The 18,085-nt window shown below is 36.6% G+C and overlaps 3 protein-coding genes and 1 long non-coding RNA gene across 6 annotated transcripts; 3 read left to right on the forward strand and 1 right to left on the reverse strand.

Annotated features, from left to right (window-relative positions):
• The first annotated feature begins 91 nt into the window (after window positions 1-91).
• Window positions 92-5,555, forward strand: LOC125217776 (cactin-like). Its single transcript, XM_048119310.1, has 11 exons — window positions 92-402; window positions 477-574; window positions 1,415-1,514; window positions 2,250-2,384; window positions 2,473-2,613; window positions 2,785-2,880; window positions 2,978-3,262; window positions 3,347-3,643; window positions 4,452-4,622; window positions 4,807-5,073; window positions 5,203-5,555. The coding sequence occupies exons 1-11, from the start codon at window positions 181-183 to the stop codon at window positions 5,320-5,322; spliced, it is 1,932 nt and encodes a 643-aa protein (XP_047975267.1). The 5' UTR covers window positions 92-180; the 3' UTR covers window positions 5,323-5,555.
• A 1,253-nt stretch (window positions 5,556-6,808) lies between these two features.
• LOC125218807 (cell division control protein 2 homolog C) lies at window positions 6,809-8,954 on the forward strand. Its single transcript, XM_048120580.1, has 5 exons — window positions 6,809-7,421; window positions 7,481-7,574; window positions 7,671-7,740; window positions 8,295-8,433; window positions 8,611-8,954. Exons 1-5 carry the CDS (start codon window positions 6,903-6,905, stop codon window positions 8,701-8,703), a joined length of 915 nt encoding a protein of 304 aa, XP_047976537.1. The 5' UTR covers window positions 6,809-6,902; the 3' UTR covers window positions 8,704-8,954.
• A 1,614-nt stretch (window positions 8,955-10,568) lies between these two features.
• Window positions 10,569-14,524, reverse strand: LOC125218808 (putative late blight resistance protein homolog R1C-3). Its single transcript, XM_048120581.1, has 3 exons — window positions 14,259-14,524; window positions 11,704-14,128; window positions 10,569-11,265 (listed from the first exon to the last, which is right to left on the reverse strand). Exons 1-3 carry the CDS (start codon window positions 14,458-14,460, stop codon window positions 11,220-11,222), a joined length of 2,673 nt encoding a protein of 890 aa, XP_047976538.1. The 5' UTR covers window positions 14,461-14,524; the 3' UTR covers window positions 10,569-11,219.
• On the forward strand, window positions 14,262-16,212 carry LOC125218809. Of its 3 annotated transcripts, XR_007176031.1 has the most exons (5): window positions 14,262-14,341; window positions 14,743-14,799; window positions 14,896-14,965; window positions 15,553-15,691; window positions 15,851-16,212. It is a non-coding gene; the product is annotated as an uncharacterized LOC125218809 (long non-coding RNA). The 3 variants fall into 3 exon arrangements; XR_007176029.1 differs by lacking the exon at window positions 14,262-14,341 and having other exon boundaries at window positions 14,460-14,799; XR_007176030.1 differs by lacking the exon at window positions 14,262-14,341 and having other exon boundaries at window positions 14,460-14,799; window positions 15,869-16,212.
• Window positions 16,213-18,085: the final 1,873 nt, after the last annotated feature.

Raw genomic sequence — 18,085 nt, forward strand, 5'->3', positions numbered from 1 at the left:
AGAATTTTTATAATTTAAATATGATAATAGCATATTAATAAATTCCAATTATAATTTTAATCCCAATCCCAATTCCAATTCCAATTCCAATTCCAATTTGAAAACTGAGTTAGAAGTATTATAAAACTGAGTTGAAGTATTTCGTGAAGGAATTCCGAAATCCACCTTACGAATTGAAGAATGCCGCGGCGACGCTACTCCGACGATTCCTCGTCGGAATCACCATCCGATTCCGACCGAAGGAGTGGTAAACGGCGCCGTTCCGAGTCCGAATCCAAGCGCAGGCGGCGGCGGGATTCCGACTCCGATTCCGACGCGCCATCCAAGAGAAAGAGTAGCAGTAAGCGGAAGATTACCGAGGATGAGATTACTGAGTATCTCGCCAAGAAGGCTCAGAAGAAGGTACGTTATTCCCCTAATTTGATTTTGAGTTATTTGTATGTAGGTTATTGTCTTCTGATTTCTTGGCCACGCAGGCTATGAAAGTTGCGAAGAAATTGAAGTTGCAGAGCAAAGACGTTTCCGGTTATTCTAATGATTCAAATCCTTTTGGTGATTCAAATTTGAATGAAAAGTGAGTCCCAATCTTTGTTATTAATTTCATAGATTCAGTTAGTTATGAAGCTTCTTCCATTGCTGCATAGGGATACTTAAAAGTTAATACGAAAACGCTGAGTACAGAAGTAACTGGAACAAGTTTAACTCACCGTCTCACCCTTGCAGCATCAATAGTTGTACTGCTGATGGTATAACTTAACTCCTCGAAAATTAGGGTTCAATGTATATTGCCATATACTATGATCTTATCGTACTAGTGAAAGATGCAATGTTAGATGGGTTAAATGTTTTCCTGAATTTTAGGGTTTAGGGTTTAATAGTTGTACTGCTGATGGTATAACTTAACTCCTCGAAAATTAGGGATCAATGTATATTGCAATGTTATCAAAGAGATATGGCGGCGCATGGCGCTATGGCATGGCGTTCAGTGGTGGAAACGCCATAGCACCATGTCACTGCCATAGCACCACCATATCCGACATTTGACAACATTGCGTGTGTACTGCATTTAGGAATGGGGCACTATGCAAGAAACATGGAGGTTAGAGTTGTATTTTATGCTTTATTAATTGTTTAAAGTGTTTAGATGTAATATTTTTAATATTTTTTTAATTTTTGAATTATATGTAAATATATAAGTATTATTTTATTTATTTAATTATTGACCGCGATATCCACCATACTAATACGCCATATCCCTGTGGCGGATTTTAGGCAAACCGCCATAAGCCGCCATACTAGACTGATAACAGTGGTATATTGCCATATACTTGATCTTATCGTACTAGTGAAAGATGCAATGTTCGATGGGTTAAATGTTTTCCTGAATTTTAATTTTAAATTATTTCAATTTCAGATTTGTGTGGAGAAAGAAGATTGAGAAGGATGTGTCACAGGGTGTGCCACTTGATGAGTTCTCTCTAAAATCAGAGAAGAAGAGGCAGAAGGAAAGAAAGGTAGGGTTGCTACTTTACTCATGTGTACTTTTGTAAAGTCTTGGTGTAGTTAGAAAAATACCTTCTGATATGTCTGGTTCTTTAGGGCATAATGCATATAGAGTACCTTTAACTCAGTGGTTGCTTAATTATTGTAGTTGAGCTAATACTGTATATGTAGTAGAAACAACATAAAGAAAGGGTAGAAAAATAATGGGATTCTTTGTTTGGCAATGTTCCATCTACTAATCATCTGTAAGAGGATGTAAATATTTCCTCTAGGTATAATGATACCCTGAATGGCTGTATTGAACTTTACCATGCTTTTTCCGCCTAACATCTGAGTTTTAACAAATTCACTTGCACGTTTAACCCAAAGTTAAAATGTTTTTTTTTTTTCTCCTTTTTGTATGCATTTGATTCCCAGGCCCTTGACGTTCATACAATGTGTCCTGGCTGCAATTTCTAGTATAATCATAGAATTGCAGAATTTCATATGTTTTGAAAAGCTCAATGATTATTTTCATATGTTTTGAGAACTTAGTGAACTAGATTAAGTGGAATTGGGCCAACTGGAAACTAATTGTAAACGTCCCACATTCCCTTTATATTGCAGTCTTGACACTCTCATATTTCGTGACTACTTGATGGAGTTTCATTTTAGTCTATGCATTTGTTCTCTTAATTTGCTACTACTACTTTACACCCTTGATAGAGTTACATATTAAGCTGTGCATGTGTTGTCTTCTTTTGTAGGCTGAGATTGAAAAAGTTAAAAAGAGAAGAGAAGAAAGGGCTATTGAGAAAGCCCAACGTGAGGAAGAGATGGCTTTACTGGCTAGGGAGCGAGCACGAGCTGAATTCCAAGACTGGGAGAAGAAAGAAGAAGAGGCAAATCATTAAATTCCATTACAGTTATTTCCTTTTATTCTTTTTCAAGATTTAACTAGATTCTGATTCATAATATTTTTGTTTGCAGTTTCATTTTGATCAAAGCAAAATCAGATCAGAGATTCGATTACGTGAAGGTCGTATGAAGCCGATTGACATTCTCACTAAACATCTAGATCATTCTGATGACTTTGAGATAGATATAAATGAACCGTACATGGTCTTCAAGGTAAAGATTAGTACTAATATATCTAAAGTTTTTGCGTCTTGTCATGTACTTTTTTGATGTTCTATAAAGCTCGTCTACACTTTTATTGCACTACACTTTTAAAGGGAAGACTGTTTGTGACCTTCTCTTGGCAGTTATGATGTTTTGACAGAAAATTTGTTTATTTTTTAGGGCTTGACCGTTAAAGAAATGGAAGAGCTTCATAATGACATAAAGATGCACCTTGATTTAGACAGAGCCACCCCTACACATGTAGTATATTGGGAGGTACTATATAGCTTTCTAATTCTATCTATTTTTCCTCTTTCAAGTATTATGAACGTAAATTCAGGATTTTTCACACCCTTATGTAAATGGATAACAGGCACTTTCAGTAGTTTCTGAATGGGAACTAGCTGAAGCCAGGAAAAAAGATGCACTAGATCGTGCAAGAGTGCGAGGAGAGAAATTACCTCCAGAGATGATAGGTGAAGAACGAGGATTACACATGAGCATTGAAGCTGATGTTAAAAGTCTGTTGCAGGGCAAAACCTATAGTGAATTAGAAGCCATGCAATCCCAGATTGAATCACAAATGAGATCTGGGACTGCGAAAGTGGTTGAATACTGGGAAGCTATCCTTAAACGACTCCGTATTTACAAAGCAAAGGTGATTTTTTAAATCCTGGGATTCTGGTATTTGGGGAATCATGTAAAATTTCAGTTAGCCTTGACATCTTACTGTGAATCACAGGCTTTATTGAAGGAATTCCATACAAGCATGCTGCGCAGGCATTTGGAACGCCTAGAGACCCCATCTGAGGGTGAAAATATCAAGACAGAACCGGCTCAAGAACTTGATGAGCAGGAGTCTGATCAAGATATGGAGGTTACGGAGTATGCAGGTGCTACAGCCTCTCCGGCACCTGTAACGGAAGTGGAGGCCCCAGACGAAGAAGAACCAGCTGGATCATATTCACCACAACTATTGCATGGTGACGAAGATGAAGAAGAAGACGCAATTGACCCTGAAGAGGACAAAGCTATTTTGGTAAGTTGGCTTTAGTTTGTGTATATTTATGCTTGGATGAGTTTTGAAGAAGAACTGAAGAAGTATGTGAAAAATAGTGCTTTGCATTTGGCCATTTCTTTTTTGCTGCATCCTTTTTTTCCCTTCAGAATGGGGAGAGGAAAATGAGAGGGGATGTCTGGAGGGAACCTGGGGCTTATGTTTACCAATCCTCTCTCTTGCTTGCTCTATCCCTCACTGTCAACCCTCAGTGCTTGGATCCTTATTACCGATCAACAATGCCTGTTGTGTTTCTGTTAAGTTATCACCTGTGGGTTTTTTTTTTTTTTATCAAATTCTAATAGATTAATTAAAATTGCCCCCACGTATTATAACTCTGGAGATATCTTAGAATTTGTTTCTCATCAGTAGTACTCATCCATTGATTAATTTGTTGAGTCAAGTTCCCTAACTTGTGAGGGGATTCATACACATTGTTCTTCCTAACTACCTGTCTTCTCAAATAACACACCCATAACTCTTTGCAATCCTTATCAGATCATTAGCAGGATTATATCTTATTTTTTACTTTAGAATTTATTGCTGAGAGTTTTCTAGGTTCTTCGAGATTGGATTCTAAAGCTCAATCGCCCCTCAGTGTTTTTTTTTTTTCATTCTTATTTTAAATGTCTCTGAATTATTTTTGCAGCTGAAGTACTTTGTGAGTTTCACTTGGTCTTTTCTTAGTTGGGATTTCTGATCATGTCTGAGTCTGATAATTAGATATACATTCACTGGCTACAGCTTGTACTTACATATAAGCTCATCATGTTTGCATTTGTCTGTACAGGAGAGGAAGCGTATTGCTGTAAAAGAAGACCGCCGCATCCAAGAAATCTCTTCGAGACAGAATCCGCCAGAGGATAATAACTTTGAGAGAAGTGCCATGAAAACCATGGGGGCAATGGAAGAAGGAGATGTCGTGTTTGGCTCTAGTGATGAGATCAACCTCGATTCTCAGGTACGCTTCAGTTAACTGTACTTTTGTTTCAGAGCAAATTTGATATTTCAGGAATTTCTTCGATCTAACATGATTTTACACTGATGCACGCTTCAGTTAACTGTACTTTTATTTCAGAGCAAATTTGATGTTTCAGGAATTTCTTCGATCTAACATGATTTTACACTGATGCCTGTGGTTATAGGTGTACTGGTGGCATGATAAATACCGACCAAGAAAGCCAAAGTACTTTAACCGCGTACATACTGGTTATGAGTGGAATAAGTATAACCAGACACATTACGACCATGACAATCCTCCCCCCAAAATAGTTCAAGGTTATAAATTCAACATCTTCTATCCAGATCTAGTCGATAAACAAAAGGCGCCCAACTACACCATCGAGAAAGATGGTGATAGTGGTGAGACCTGCATCATCAGGTTCCATGCAGGGCCGCCGTATGAAGACATAGTATGTTATCTGCACTCTCTTTCTTTTTCAGTTTTTATATGCAAATTTGGTTCTCCATTAACGGCCTGTCTAAAAAGAAGAAAAGAAACTTCCTGCAAAATCCACTTACCTTTGTTGTGACGCGTGCAGGCATTTCGTATCGTCAATAAGGAGTGGGAGTATTCACATAAAAAAGGATTCAAATGTACGTTTGAACGGGGAATCCTGCATGTCTACTTCAACTTCAAAAGGTACCGCTATCGTCGTTGATCTTCTTCACAAAAAAATTGGAGTTGTAAGTATTGTGATACTAGTTAGAAATTTGGAGCTGCTGCTGATACTGTAATCATGTGATTGTTCTTAAAAATATACTACTATATTTTTTGAAAGATCTTCAAAAATCAACACAAACTCCCTTTTTTTTTGGGGATTATACGTTTGATGTGTGTAAATTTGAATTTGAATAGATCGAATAAATTCGTTATGCCTATAGATTCAAAATTTGGATAGTTGTTGTGATCGAATATTCAAATTTTATTTCATTTTTAATTGTTGGTGTAAATTAAAGACAACGTTAATAATATTTTTAAAAATAACAAATTTTATTAAAAACAAAATAAAACATCCTACATTAAAAAAACAAGATAAAGATAGATAAAAACTTAGAAAACAACAGAAACGCATGTCAATGGGAATGAGATATATATTGTGGGTATAAGGGATGAATTAAATTTTTTAAAAAAAAAGAATATGATATCAGTGCCTCAATCGGCCCGAGACCCCGCAATGGAGGCCTATCGTAGGGCCAATATTTGCATCAGCTGGGGCGATGCATCGGCGCAAGGGCGGAAACGTTGGGGCTAGGAATTAGCCCCCTTCCCACAATGGGAGCCGATCATGGCCAATCGCTCTGCGGTGGCGATCGGCCACCATTGTGATTGCTCTAATAATCATTGTAATTCCCACCTTGCTTGAACATTTCATGGGTTGTCAAATAATGAGTAGCTCATTGGTTTCAATTTAAAAGTTTCACTCTGACTCAAACTCAGCACCTCATACAATAATGCCTAAGCTCTTTCCTGCTAAGACAAAGGCTCTGGACGGATTTTTTAAAATGTGTGTTGAATAAGGGCATGCACTATAAAAATGTTGTACTACTACAAAGTATGCAAACGTATCATGACACAATGTTGCATAACCTTAATATAACGAGTAACACAATTGCGTTTTTAAAGCTCTAGGTGGCCTGCCACTTGGCCCCGAGCATTGAGCAACCCGACTGATTTTGATTTTTGTCGTTTATTTTCTTATAAGTGAGAGACGAGAAAATTAAAGTGCTACATACGACTCTTGAATTATGATCGTAGGAATACTGAATACATAGTGTAGAAGTAGTTATTGCTCTCAATTTTCCTCTCCACTGTCGCCAAGCTCGTCCTCAGCCCCCGTATCACCGACAAAGAGATTCTCAACAATAAAGCTTCACTGAGTCTACTCCAAATAATCTCACATCAACAACCCAATTCAACATTATAGGATCGGGTCATGACAATCGAACCATAAAGACAATCGTAATGAGACTTAAGCTTGGACTACCCAAGAACCTAACAAACTCCTATCATAATATATTTCAAATCATAAAATTTGAAATCAGAATTTGCCTAATTATCATACTATTAGCCCAAATAAATAACCTAGCCCAAAACCAGCATAGGAAATTTCTTCAATATTAAACCCGTTGAAAGAGGCGGGCTCCGAAGAAATTCAAAATTCAAAGCTTTAAACGCACATTCCCCAACCGATAAAACGAGCGTGAGAGAGAAGAAGCAATCAATCAATCAAAATCATCAATGGAGAAGTACGAGAAGCTGGAGAAGGTCGGCGAGGGAACCTACGGCAAGGTCTACAAGGCCAAGGAGATCTCCACCGGCCAGGTCGTCGCCCTGAAGAAGACCCGCCTCGAGATGGACGAGGAGGGCGTCCCTCCCACCGCGCTGCGCGAGGTCTCCCTCCTCCAGATGCTCTCCCAGTCGCTCTACGTCGTGCGCCTCCTCTGCGTCGAGCACGTCGACAACAAGAACGGCAAGCCCCTCCTCTACCTCGTCTTCGAGTATCTCGACACCGATCTCAAGAAATTCATCGATTCCCACCGCAAGGGCCCCAACCCTAGGCCCCTCGCGCCGCAGCTCGTCCAGAGCTTCCTCTACCAGCTCTGCAAGGGGGTCGCCCACTGCCACAGCCACGGCGTCCTCCACCGCGATCTCAAGCCGCAGAATCTGCTGCTCGATAAGGAGAAGGGGATTCTCAAGATCGCCGATCTCGGCCTCGGGAGGTCGTTCACCGTCCCTCTCAAGAGCTATACGCATGAGGTATTGCCGATTTACTGTGATTTGATTCGATTTTTTTTTAATTTTCTGGAAATGTGCAGATCGTCACTCTGTGGTACAGAGCTCCTGAGGTTCTTCTCGGATCGACTCATTACTCGACTGCAGTTGATATGTGGTCTGTTGGCTGTATTTTTGGTGAGAAATTGTTTCGATTCCAATTTTTTGGATTGTGAAATTAGGGTTTTGTTAATTGGGGGAAATTTTGAAATGGTTTATTTGTATGTTGTGCAGCGGAGATGGTGAGAAGGCAAGCCTTGTTTCCTGGGGATTCTGAGTTTCAGCAGCTTCTCCACATTTTTAGGTACATTCTGCCTTTTTTTATGGTGTTTTGGTTGTGAATTATTTCTTCATTTGTATATTGCTGGTTTAAGTTGTGGTGCTTCTTACTCTTACCAATTAATAGTATCTTGTTTGTTACAATCATGATTAGTTGTCATCAAGATATAAGCAAAATCACCTTTCTAAATAACATCTGAATTTGGGAAATAAGAGGAGATTAAAGCATCTGATGTTTTGAATGTATGATTTGCTTTGTTGGTTTTGTTATATGTTTGTATTAGGGCTGGTTATCGTTAAAAAATGGTTCTTTGCTATCGATAAGTTCATTGATAGACATGTTCCTAATTTGGATCTCTGCTGTATTCAAGCAATGTTTTGGTAGTATATCAGAAACATGCTTTTGAATCCATCAAGTGTGTTTTGTTGTTGGGAGGTAGTAACCTATTTTACTCGAATCAATTCAATTGCTACCCATTTCCTACACGAAGTGAAGTTTGTATTGGCAGAAACTGGTGATCACTGATTTGGCTGTCACAAATTCGAATGTTCCAAGTAACTTACGTTTCATGATCACAGGTTGCTGGGAACGCCTACTGAGAAGGAGTGGCCGGGAGTTAGCTCTCTGCGCGACTGGCACGTGTATCCCCAGTGGGAGCCTCAAAACTTGGCTCGCGCTGTTCCATCTCTCGGACCTGATGGTGTTGACCTTCTATCCGTGAGATTCCTTAGACTCACATTCTATGTCTATTTAAATCTTTTCTCTGCTCGCAAACTAGATAAAGATGATGACAGCTATTTGATAACACTAATGTTGATTAAGATCAATGATTAGAGAGCCCTTCTTGATGTGAACTTGTTTATATACTCCATGTTGTCCTTTTGGTTTGTGCAGAAGATGCTTCAGTATGATCCTGCTGATAGAATCTCAGCTAAAGCTGCTATGGATCATCCCTACTTCGACAGTTTGGATAAATGTCAGTTCTGAGACTTATCGAGCTTCAAATGGACGCTACTCAACCCGATTTCTAAGGAAGAGTTGAGATATTGTTGGCATCATCTTGGTGGCAAGAGCAACTTTGTTGTGTAGCATTCATTCATTATCAACTTCTACATAATGTATCAACATTTGAGACATGTTCTACCAGAACATGCCACTGTGGTGTCATCTTAATAGTTACTGTACACTGTTTGTGTTGCCACATTATATGATAAGGAAAGTGTGTTTTGTTTGTGTCACATATCACAACCCAGAAATTTGAATGAGTAATGAATATGCTACCTTGTTTTTCTAGTATTGATTACTAGTGCTTTTATAGGTAAACCAAACTATAAAGCAAAAGATATAAGGATCACATGATGTTGTTTGTTGTGGCAAGAAGACCATGAAAAGGAGTGAGCTTAATTAAGCAGTTTGGATATTTGAAAACGATGATTAATGACAATTACAGAATTGATTAGCTGACAAATTAAAACACAATGGTGTGTTTGCTGTAAACACAAGGTAAATCAAGACCCTTTGGGTATCTAAAAAGTACATTTTTTTTATACCAAAGTTTGTATGAACATATTTTTATAATAGTAAGTATTATAGTACAAGTAATTGTGCTTGGGTGCCAAGTATTTCTATGATATTAAGAAAGATCCTTGGTCTCCAAGTAGCTGCTGTTGAACCAGTCATATAGAAATCCCTAGCTCTTCCATTTGAATTTAATCTTTCTGTTAATTTTATTCTACTACTAATTTATATATGTACGAAAGTATTTATGAAATATCTTCATCAAATTTTGGGTTTATTGGCCTTTTCTTTCCAATTGTTTGTTGTCATAGTCAACTTGTTAGTTCCTCAGTATTAGTCCTTCATAGCATTACTTCTTTTTTTCCCAAGATTTTAGTTTTTTTATTGATTTATATATGATCTGGTTAATTTAATATTTGAGGAGTATATGCTACCAAGTTTCTTTGCACCAAATATAAATGAAGGTCTACTTTTTCTTTAGGGCTATTTTAACAAGATGATTTTAAGAATTTTTTTGATTCACAAAAGTTTAATTGTTTAGCAATTTCCATGCCAAGATTGAACTAGAATATGCGCCAACTCACCTTTAAATTATTAAACTAGTTATTCATTTTTAAAACACTAAATAAAACATTAATAGTATAGTACATAATAATAAATGAGCATATTTATGAATAATTATACATTAATAAAAACCACCTGGCCGGGTGCCCATTTTTGATGGCTTACTGGAATTTCCGCTCTTTGGACACGTCACTCGGCCGGGTGCATTATTAGGCACGGAATTCACCCGGCGGGTGCCTCATTTTGAGGGCTTTCTGGAACTCAAGACGCAGACTGGGCAGTCTGTCAAATTGGGTAGTCTGTCATGACTTTTTTCCAATGACCATGTCCTCAATCCGAGCTTCATTCCATATATCGTTTCACCATCATTCCGCTTCCTACACCATAAAACATACTTTTGCGAGCATCAAACCATATAAATCACGTAAAACAATGGGAATAAAAATATACTATTTGATTCACATCATTCGTATTAATAAAAATGTTAATGTGATGCAATATTGTTCTTATTTAATAATGACATTAATTTAGTTTCACTTCTTATCACTATTTATTGGTGTTTAATAATTATTATTTCGTTTAACCAAATTTAAATTCAATATATACCCAATTCAAAATTGTGTGTCCAAAAGGTAGAAATATGAGTAAATCAAAGTAAATTCAATTCTAACTATATAAATTTAATTACTTAATAAAAAAGTTTAATTTTAAGATATACATTGTACAAAAGGTTCAAAGTAAAATTCTATTTAATTTAAAAGGTTGTCCAGTACTATAAATATATTTAAAATCCAAATTATACTCCAAAATCCAACACGCTAAAAGCCCACTAAATATTAAACTAAAGTCCAAACAATATACATACACACCTCCAGCACTCTTAAGTCTCTCCCTTCCTCCCTCCTCCCGGAGTGGATCTCCTACTCCACATTCTGTACTTCATTCCTAATCAACCTCTTACAACTTAATAAAATAGTTATAATATTATTATTTTATTAAGTCGTGAGAGGTGGATTATGAATGGAACAGGGAATGCGGAGTAGGAGATCCGCTCCGCCTCCCGGAAATCATCACCCGTCAGAACACCGTTCCTTCTTCTTCGCCGGCTTTCCTTCCACACCGCTTTGCCGCTCGTCCCGCTGCGCCTTCCTCACCCGCCACGCTCGCCGTCTCACCCAGATGCCCCGTCTCTCGTTTCACGCATCTGCCGCCATGCAGATGCTGCCGTTGTCGTTGGTAAAGATCGGATCTTTGAAGTGGCGGCTAGATATGCCATAAAAGGGGGACTGCTACAGCACTTCTCTCTCTACTTCCTCTTCTCACCTTTCGTCCCCATCTCTCTTGCTCTGGATCCCTCATTTTTTCTTGGCCAGCCGCCGCCTTGCAACCACCACCCCTCCTCCCTCAGCCTTGCGCGCTCGTCATCCGTCGTCGGAGCTATCGCTGGATTCCAAGAGCTTTTCCCTGCTGCAATCAAAATTAAAAAAAAAAAAAAAAAAAAAAAAAAAAAAAAAAAAAAAAAAAAAATCAGAAATCAGTACCAAAAGAATGGCAGATTCTATTATCCCTCTCCCTTTTTTTTCACTCGCTCGATCTCTCTCTATCACATGCAACAACAATTATAAAAAAAAAAAAAAAAAGTAAATACACATGCTCTTACCATTTTTCCTCCAAAAAGAACATTATAGTAATTTCTGGACAACTGCCCCGTTAGATATGTATAGATTAATAACTTAATTGTATTTAAATTAACCATCTATATTTATCTCAACCATCTCAATTGGAATTGTTCCTAACCATATCAAACAAAGCGAAAGAGAGATACGGAGTACTTAATTAAGTAGAATTAGAGGGGGAAAACACATAAGTGATAGTACTATTTATGATAACATCAGTGTAACTTACTAATAGAGTTGCACTGTGACTTCAAAGTTGGAAGTTGCCAACTTCTTCAATGCTCTATCTTCCTTCCAAACTCCAGCGTAAACAAAGAGGTCGAGTTGGTCTCCATTTAAATCCTCTTGTTCGTCTAATATCTGTTTAGCTGACAATACCACCGATTCATTGCAAAATTCCAATGCAATTGATCTTAGTGTTGGTATTTCCCCAATTACTGAAGGAATCTCCTTCAATTCATCTAAGTAAGAAAGACAAAGCTCTATAAGAAGTGGAAAGTGGGAGCTATCCGTCACTGTCCAGTTTTCAAGATCACCACAATGAGACAATGTAAGTGACTTCAGACTTAGGAATTGGTCTTCAATTGTTTCCCATTCACGCGTTCTGAAGCGGCCTCCCCATGATTCGAGCTTCTCGAGAAGTGGTAAGGAACCTATCATTTGCATTTTGTCCTCCAACTCAAAATTACTTGGTAGGTGGAGAATCAAGTTTTTAAGGGAAGGTGGGAAGTTGATCTTATGCAGATAGTTTCCAATATCAGGGGAGTGGGCCCACAACTCCAAGGATTCCAGTTTACTAAGATGGTTCACTCCATCAATTAGTTGCCCGTCGTACACCATATCCAATTCCTTGATATTGGGATTTGTTTTAACAATATCTTCACCTACATTGAAATTTTTCACTCCTCTAACCACCTCTAGATTCCCCATGATAATAATATCATCTTCGGCGCTCAGAGGAGGATCTGGGAGATGCAATCTCTGATCATTAAACTCGAGATGCCTAAGTTTATACATTTTCCAGATTTCAATTGGTGCAATCAAATCTTTCGCACTACTAATAATTAGTGTGTCTAAATTCCAAAGCAGATTGATGGAAGAAGGAATTACAAACTTCGCATCAGCTTCAAACCTACAGTATCGTGAGTTCATCAACTGAAACACATTTAATTTTGAGCTTTGCCAATCACACGTATGCGATAACCTCAAATATCTAGAATTTGGGAATCGATCAACTCTTTTATTACCAGATACTAGATAAGAACGAGCATAGGACATATATTCCAAGGCATCTTGGGTTTTTGTCCAGGAAGTGCTTCCAGGAATAACAATACGTTGTTGGCTAATTAGTCCTTGAGGACTTTTTTCCCCGAGGATATAAAAAAACCTATGTTTCTCAGCTTCTTTCATAGACAGATCTCTAAGTAAATCATGAATTTTGTAGGACTTTACTTTCCCAAGTATCTCCGACTCATGAACTAGAATGAGATTTCTTTCCACTAGTTCTTTCAAGTACTGTTCGGCAACTGTTGTCAAACTTTTGGCGTCAATCGGTTTAAGAAATCCTTCAGAAATCCATAGTTGAACGATTATTGAAGCACGAATTTCACTGTCTTCCTCAAACACTCCCATATACAAAAAACAAGGCTTTAGATAGGCAGGCAAATAGTTATAGCTCAGTTTCAACAATCTCAAGCAATAATCATCATTCTCCGAATTCACAATTGAGCTTAAGTTTTTCTCTATGTGCTCCCAATATCCTAGTGTACGTTCGGATTTAGCCATTAGACCTCCTATTACAACAATACACAAAGGAAGTCCATTACATTTTTTCATAATTCTCTTTCCAATACTCTCGAGCTGAGTAGGAAAGCTTTGTTCCCCAAATACAACTTTGGAGAACAAAGTCCAACTACTAACCTCGTCTAGAAATCCAATCTTAAAGAGGCTATTGGAATTCGTCAAGTGGGCACCCAAGTTCGACATCCTTGTTGTTACTACTATTCGACTACCCTCATGGCAATCAGGAAATGAAAATTTCAACCTATCCCACACATCTATACTCCACATATCATCCAATATAATGAGATACCTCCTACCCCATAAGCACTTGAATAATCTAACTTCCAATTCTTTCTCATCCATAGTGCTGGAGGATCCTCCTGCTCGAGTGAGAACTTCCCTAAGAGTTTCTACTATATTATAATCTTGAGAAATGGTAGCCCACACACAGATATCAAAATGCTCCTTAATAAGCGCGTGTTTAAACGCACCTTTTGCAAGAGTGGTTTTGCCGATGCCACCCATCCCCACAATAGGGATTATTTGGCGACTGGTGTTTCCATCGGTAAGCCTATCCAGGAGTTGAAGAAGCACATCATCAAACCCTACCATGAGATGGTTCTTCTCAGTGGAACTGGATCTTAAACCAGTTTCATCAAAACCCGAGTTTGTATGGTGAACTACCTTCTCCCTAGTAAACCCAGCCACCTCTTTCTTGATTAAATCAATTTCTTCTATCACATTTTGCAAATCTTGATAGAAGTGAATGCAACTGATTTGTTCATCAACACCATCATCAGCTGCTGATGCAGAAAGCTGAATGATGTCAATTATATAAGACTCAATCACATCTTCAGCTGTATGACTTGCATCTGCAATTAATCAGTTTCATCTAAATCAATAATTTAAAAAAATCCTAGTCAAATTCCTATATCATTTCCAGTCAACACCAATAGATAAATAGTCTAGTAATTTGCAATATTCATAAAAATTTCTACTCACCCAAAATGCGAATCTCCAAGGGATCTGCTTCGTCGCTATACTCGTAGGGTGACTTGTAGACTTCGAGAAATTCCTGCAAGAAGGTAACTATTTCTGTGATAGATTTCACTTGCTGGTTGTCGAGAGAAATCGGAGGAGACGGATGAGTTTCAATATCATCTATGATACGCATAAGAGAAACCAGAGCTGCATAAGCTGCCATCTTAATTCTTTGAATAAACACAATGTGAATTGAAATGATAGACAAAGTAGAATGTGATTTCTGCAAGATACTTTTATGACCACTAGCATTATCCTTTGGCCTACCTACTTTTATGAGCACTAGTATTTCGTTCTAACCAGATAAAATATTTACATTGATAAAGTATAATTGGTGCCGACACACTGTGGATCGTTGTCGGGCATCAAAATTTTTATTGTAAATAAAATACTACTAGTATGATTTGATCGTTTTCGGGCATCAAATTTGATCGTTGTGGTACAGAGCTCCTGAGGTTCTACTCGACTGCAGTTGATATGTGGTCTGTTGGCTGTATTTTTGGTGAGAAATTGCTTCGATTCCAATTTTTTGGATTGTGAAATTAGGGCATTGTTAATTGGGGAAAAAATTGAAATGGTTTATTTGTATGTTGTGCAGCGACATGGTGAGAAGGCAAGCCTTGTTTCCTGGGGATTCTGAGTTTCAGCAGCTTCTCCACATTTTTTAGGTACATTCTGCCTTTTTATGGTGTTTTGTTTGTGAATTATATCTTCATTTGTATATTGCTGGGTTAAGTTGTGGTGCTTCTTAATCTCACCAATTAATTGTATCTTGTTTGTTACAATCATGATTAGTTGTCATCAAGATATAAGCAAAACCATCTTTCTAAATAACATCTAAATTTGGGAAATATGAGGAGATTGAAGCATCTGATGTGTTGAATGTATGATTTGCTTTATTGGTTTTGTTATATGTTTGTATTAGGGCTGGTTATTGTTAAAAAATGGTTCTTTGCTATCGATAAGTTCATTGATAGACATTTCACCTTTTGGAGTTTGCCTTCTTCTAGTAGTTCCTAATTTGGATCTCTGCTGTATACAAGCAAAGTTTTGGTATTATACTATTATATAAGAAACAAGCTTTTGAATCTATCAAGTGTGTTTTGTTGATGGGAGGTAGTAACCTATTTTACTTGAATCAATTCAATTGGTACCCATTTCCTACAAAAAGTGAAGTTTGTATTGGCAGAAACTGGTGATCACTGATTTGGCTGTCACAAATTCAAATGTTCGAGTAACTTATATTTCATGATAGGTTGCTGGGAACGCCTACTAAGAAGGAGTGGCCGGGGGTTAGTTCTCTGCGTGATTGGCACGTGTATCCCCAGTGGGAGCCTCAAAACTTGGCGCGCGCTGTTCCATCTCTCGGACCTGATGGTGTTGACCTCCTATCCGTGAGATTCCTTAGACTCACATTCTATGTCTATTTAAATCTTTTCTCTGGTCGCAAACTAGATAAAGATGATGACAGCTATTTGATAACACTAATGTTGATTAAGATCAATGATTAGAGAGCCCTTCTTGATGTGAACTTGTTTATATACTCCATGTAGTCCTTTTGGTTTGTGCAGAAGATGCTTCAGTATGATCCTGCTGATAGAATCTCAGCTAAAGCTGCTATGGATCATCCCTACTTCGACAGTTTGGATAAATGTCAGTTCTGAGACTTATCGAGCTTCAAATGGACGCTACTCAACCCGATTTCTAAGGAAGAGTTGAGATATTGTTGGCATCATCTTGGTGGCAAGAGCAACTTTGTTGTGTAGCATTCATTCATTATCAACTTCTACATAATGTATCAACATTTGAGACATGTTCTACCAGAACATGCCACTGTGGTGTCATCATAATAGTTACTGTACACTATTTGTGTTGCCACATTATATGATAATGAAAGTGTGTTTTGTTTGTGTCATACATTATATGATAACAGTTTGTTGTGGAAAGAAGATCATGAAAAGGAGTGAGCTTAATTAAGCAGTTTGGATATTTGAAAACGAAGATTAATGACAATTACAGAATTGATTAGCTGACAAATTAAAACACTGGTGTGTTTGCTGTAAACACAAGATAAATCAAGACCCTTAGGGTATCTAAAAACTACATTATTTTTATACCAAAGTCTGTATGAACATATTTTTATAATAGTAAGTATTATTGTAAAATTAATTGTGCTTGGGTGCCAAGTATTTCTATGATATTATCCTTGGTCTCCAAGTAGCTGTTGTTGAACCAGTCATATTGAAATCCCTAGCTCTTCCATTTGAATTTAAACTTTCTGTTAATTTTATATATATGTACAAAATATCTTCATCAAATTTTGGGTTTATTGGCCTTTTCTTTCGAATTATTTGTTGTCATGGTCAAACTTGTTAGTTCCACAGAACTTCTTATAATTACTTAGTTTTTTCAAGATTTTAGTTTTTTATTGATTTATATGATCTGGTTAATTTAATATTTGAGGAATTCGTTATTCATATGCTACTATGGTTTTAAATATAAGCTACCAAGTTTCTTTGCACCAAATATAAATGAAGGTCTACCTTTTCTTTACGGCTTTTTTAACAAGATGATTTTATGAATTTTTTTGATTCACAAAAGTTTTGTTGTTTAGCAATTTTCATGCCAAGATTGAACTAGAATATGCGCCAACTCACTTTTAAACTAGTTATTCATTTTTAAAGTACTAAATCAAAAATAATACTATGACATAATACTAAATGGATAGGGATAAATTAACAAAAATTGTATATACAATATTGGATATTTTGGGTATTTTACATTTACAATAAATTTATGATGATTATTTAATACTAATGTTTGACATAATTAACCTTCCATTATGATTTAGGAAACACTAAATGTTCCATAATCATCATTTACACGTTTAGCCGATTTAGGAGATTATTACCATCAATCAATTATGTAGATGCCACAAATTAGTTGCATAATCTCTTCTTCCATTAACAAAAATGTGCATATTTTTTTCATTTCACTTGATTTCTTAGTATTGCCATCAAATCAAATGAAATAATCATTGTCATTCAAATCAAATTATTTTATTGTTAAATCATTTTTAAAATTCAAATATAAAAACGACTACATCCATAATTCCATATGTACTTAATTTTTGAGTTTTATCATTAAACGAAATCATCATAGTCATTCGCATCAAATTATTTTATAGTACTCCCTCCGTCCCGGCTAAGATGACACATTGCTTAGCCGGCACGGAGTTTTAAGAGTTATTGGTTAAAATGTTTAATTGGAGAGAGAGAATGTGTGTGTAAGTATTAAAGTAGAGAGATAAAGAAATATGAATATTTTATTAGGAGTAAGAAAAAGTGGTTGAGTGTATTAATTGGAGAGAGAGAGTTAACAAAAAAGGAAATGTGTCATCTTAGTTGGGACAAACTAAAAAGGAAAACGTATCATCTTAAGTGGGACGGAGGGAGTATTAAATAATTTTTAGATGTGTAAATTAAAAAATATGACTACATCCATATATATTCAATTTCCTAATGATACCATCCAAATAAATAATTATAGTGTTTCACATTCAATTATTGTATTATTAAATAATTTTTAAAAATTTAAGTTATAAAAATAACTAATGTATATATACTTATTTCTTAACTAGTACTATCATCAAACGGAATAATCAAAGTGATTCGTATCCAATTATTTTATTATTAAATAATTTTTAAATTTCTAAATATTAAAAATGATTGCATCATATATACTAATTTCTTATTGTTATTATAAAAAAATAATATTAGTATTTTGCA

Source organism: Salvia hispanica, chromosome 4 (assembly GCF_023119035.1).
Source record: "Salvia hispanica cultivar TCC Black 2014 chromosome 4, UniMelb_Shisp_WGS_1.0, whole genome shotgun sequence".
Lineage (NCBI taxonomy): Eukaryota > Viridiplantae > Streptophyta > Magnoliopsida > Lamiales > Lamiaceae > Salvia > Salvia hispanica.

Excerpts from the sequence above, each read along its gene's own strand:
- LOC125218807 (XM_048120580.1), top strand. The coding sequence starts at position 6,903 with ATGGAGAAGTACGAGAAGCTGGAGAAGGTCGGCGAGGGAACCTACGGC. Across the intron at positions 7,741-8,294 it reads CAGCTTCTCCACATTTTTAG|GTTGCTGGGAACGCCTACTG; the intron begins GTACATTCTGCC and ends TCATGATCACAG. Across the intron at positions 8,434-8,610 it reads ATGGTGTTGACCTTCTATCC|AAGATGCTTCAGTATGATCC; the intron begins GTGAGATTCCTT and ends TGGTTTGTGCAG.
- LOC125218808 (XM_048120581.1), bottom strand. The coding sequence starts at position 14,460 with ATGGCAGCTTATGCAGCTCTGGTTTCTCTTATGCGTATCATAGATGAT. Across the intron at positions 14,129-14,258 it reads CTTGGAGATTCGCATTTTGG|ATGCAAGTCATACAGCTGAA; the intron begins GTGAGTAGAAAT and ends GATTAATTGCAG. Across the intron at positions 11,266-11,703 it reads GTCACAGTGCAACTCTATTA|CAGGGAAAAGCTCTTGGAAT; the intron begins GTAAGTTACACT and ends TTTTGATTGCAG.
- LOC125217776 (XM_048119310.1), top strand. The coding sequence starts at position 181 with ATGCCGCGGCGACGCTACTCCGACGATTCCTCGTCGGAATCACCATCC. Across the intron at positions 2,614-2,784 it reads AACCGTACATGGTCTTCAAG|GGCTTGACCGTTAAAGAAAT; the intron begins GTAAAGATTAGT and ends TTTATTTTTTAG. Across the intron at positions 3,644-4,451 it reads AAGAGGACAAAGCTATTTTG|GAGAGGAAGCGTATTGCTGT; the intron begins GTAAGTTGGCTT and ends TTGTCTGTACAG.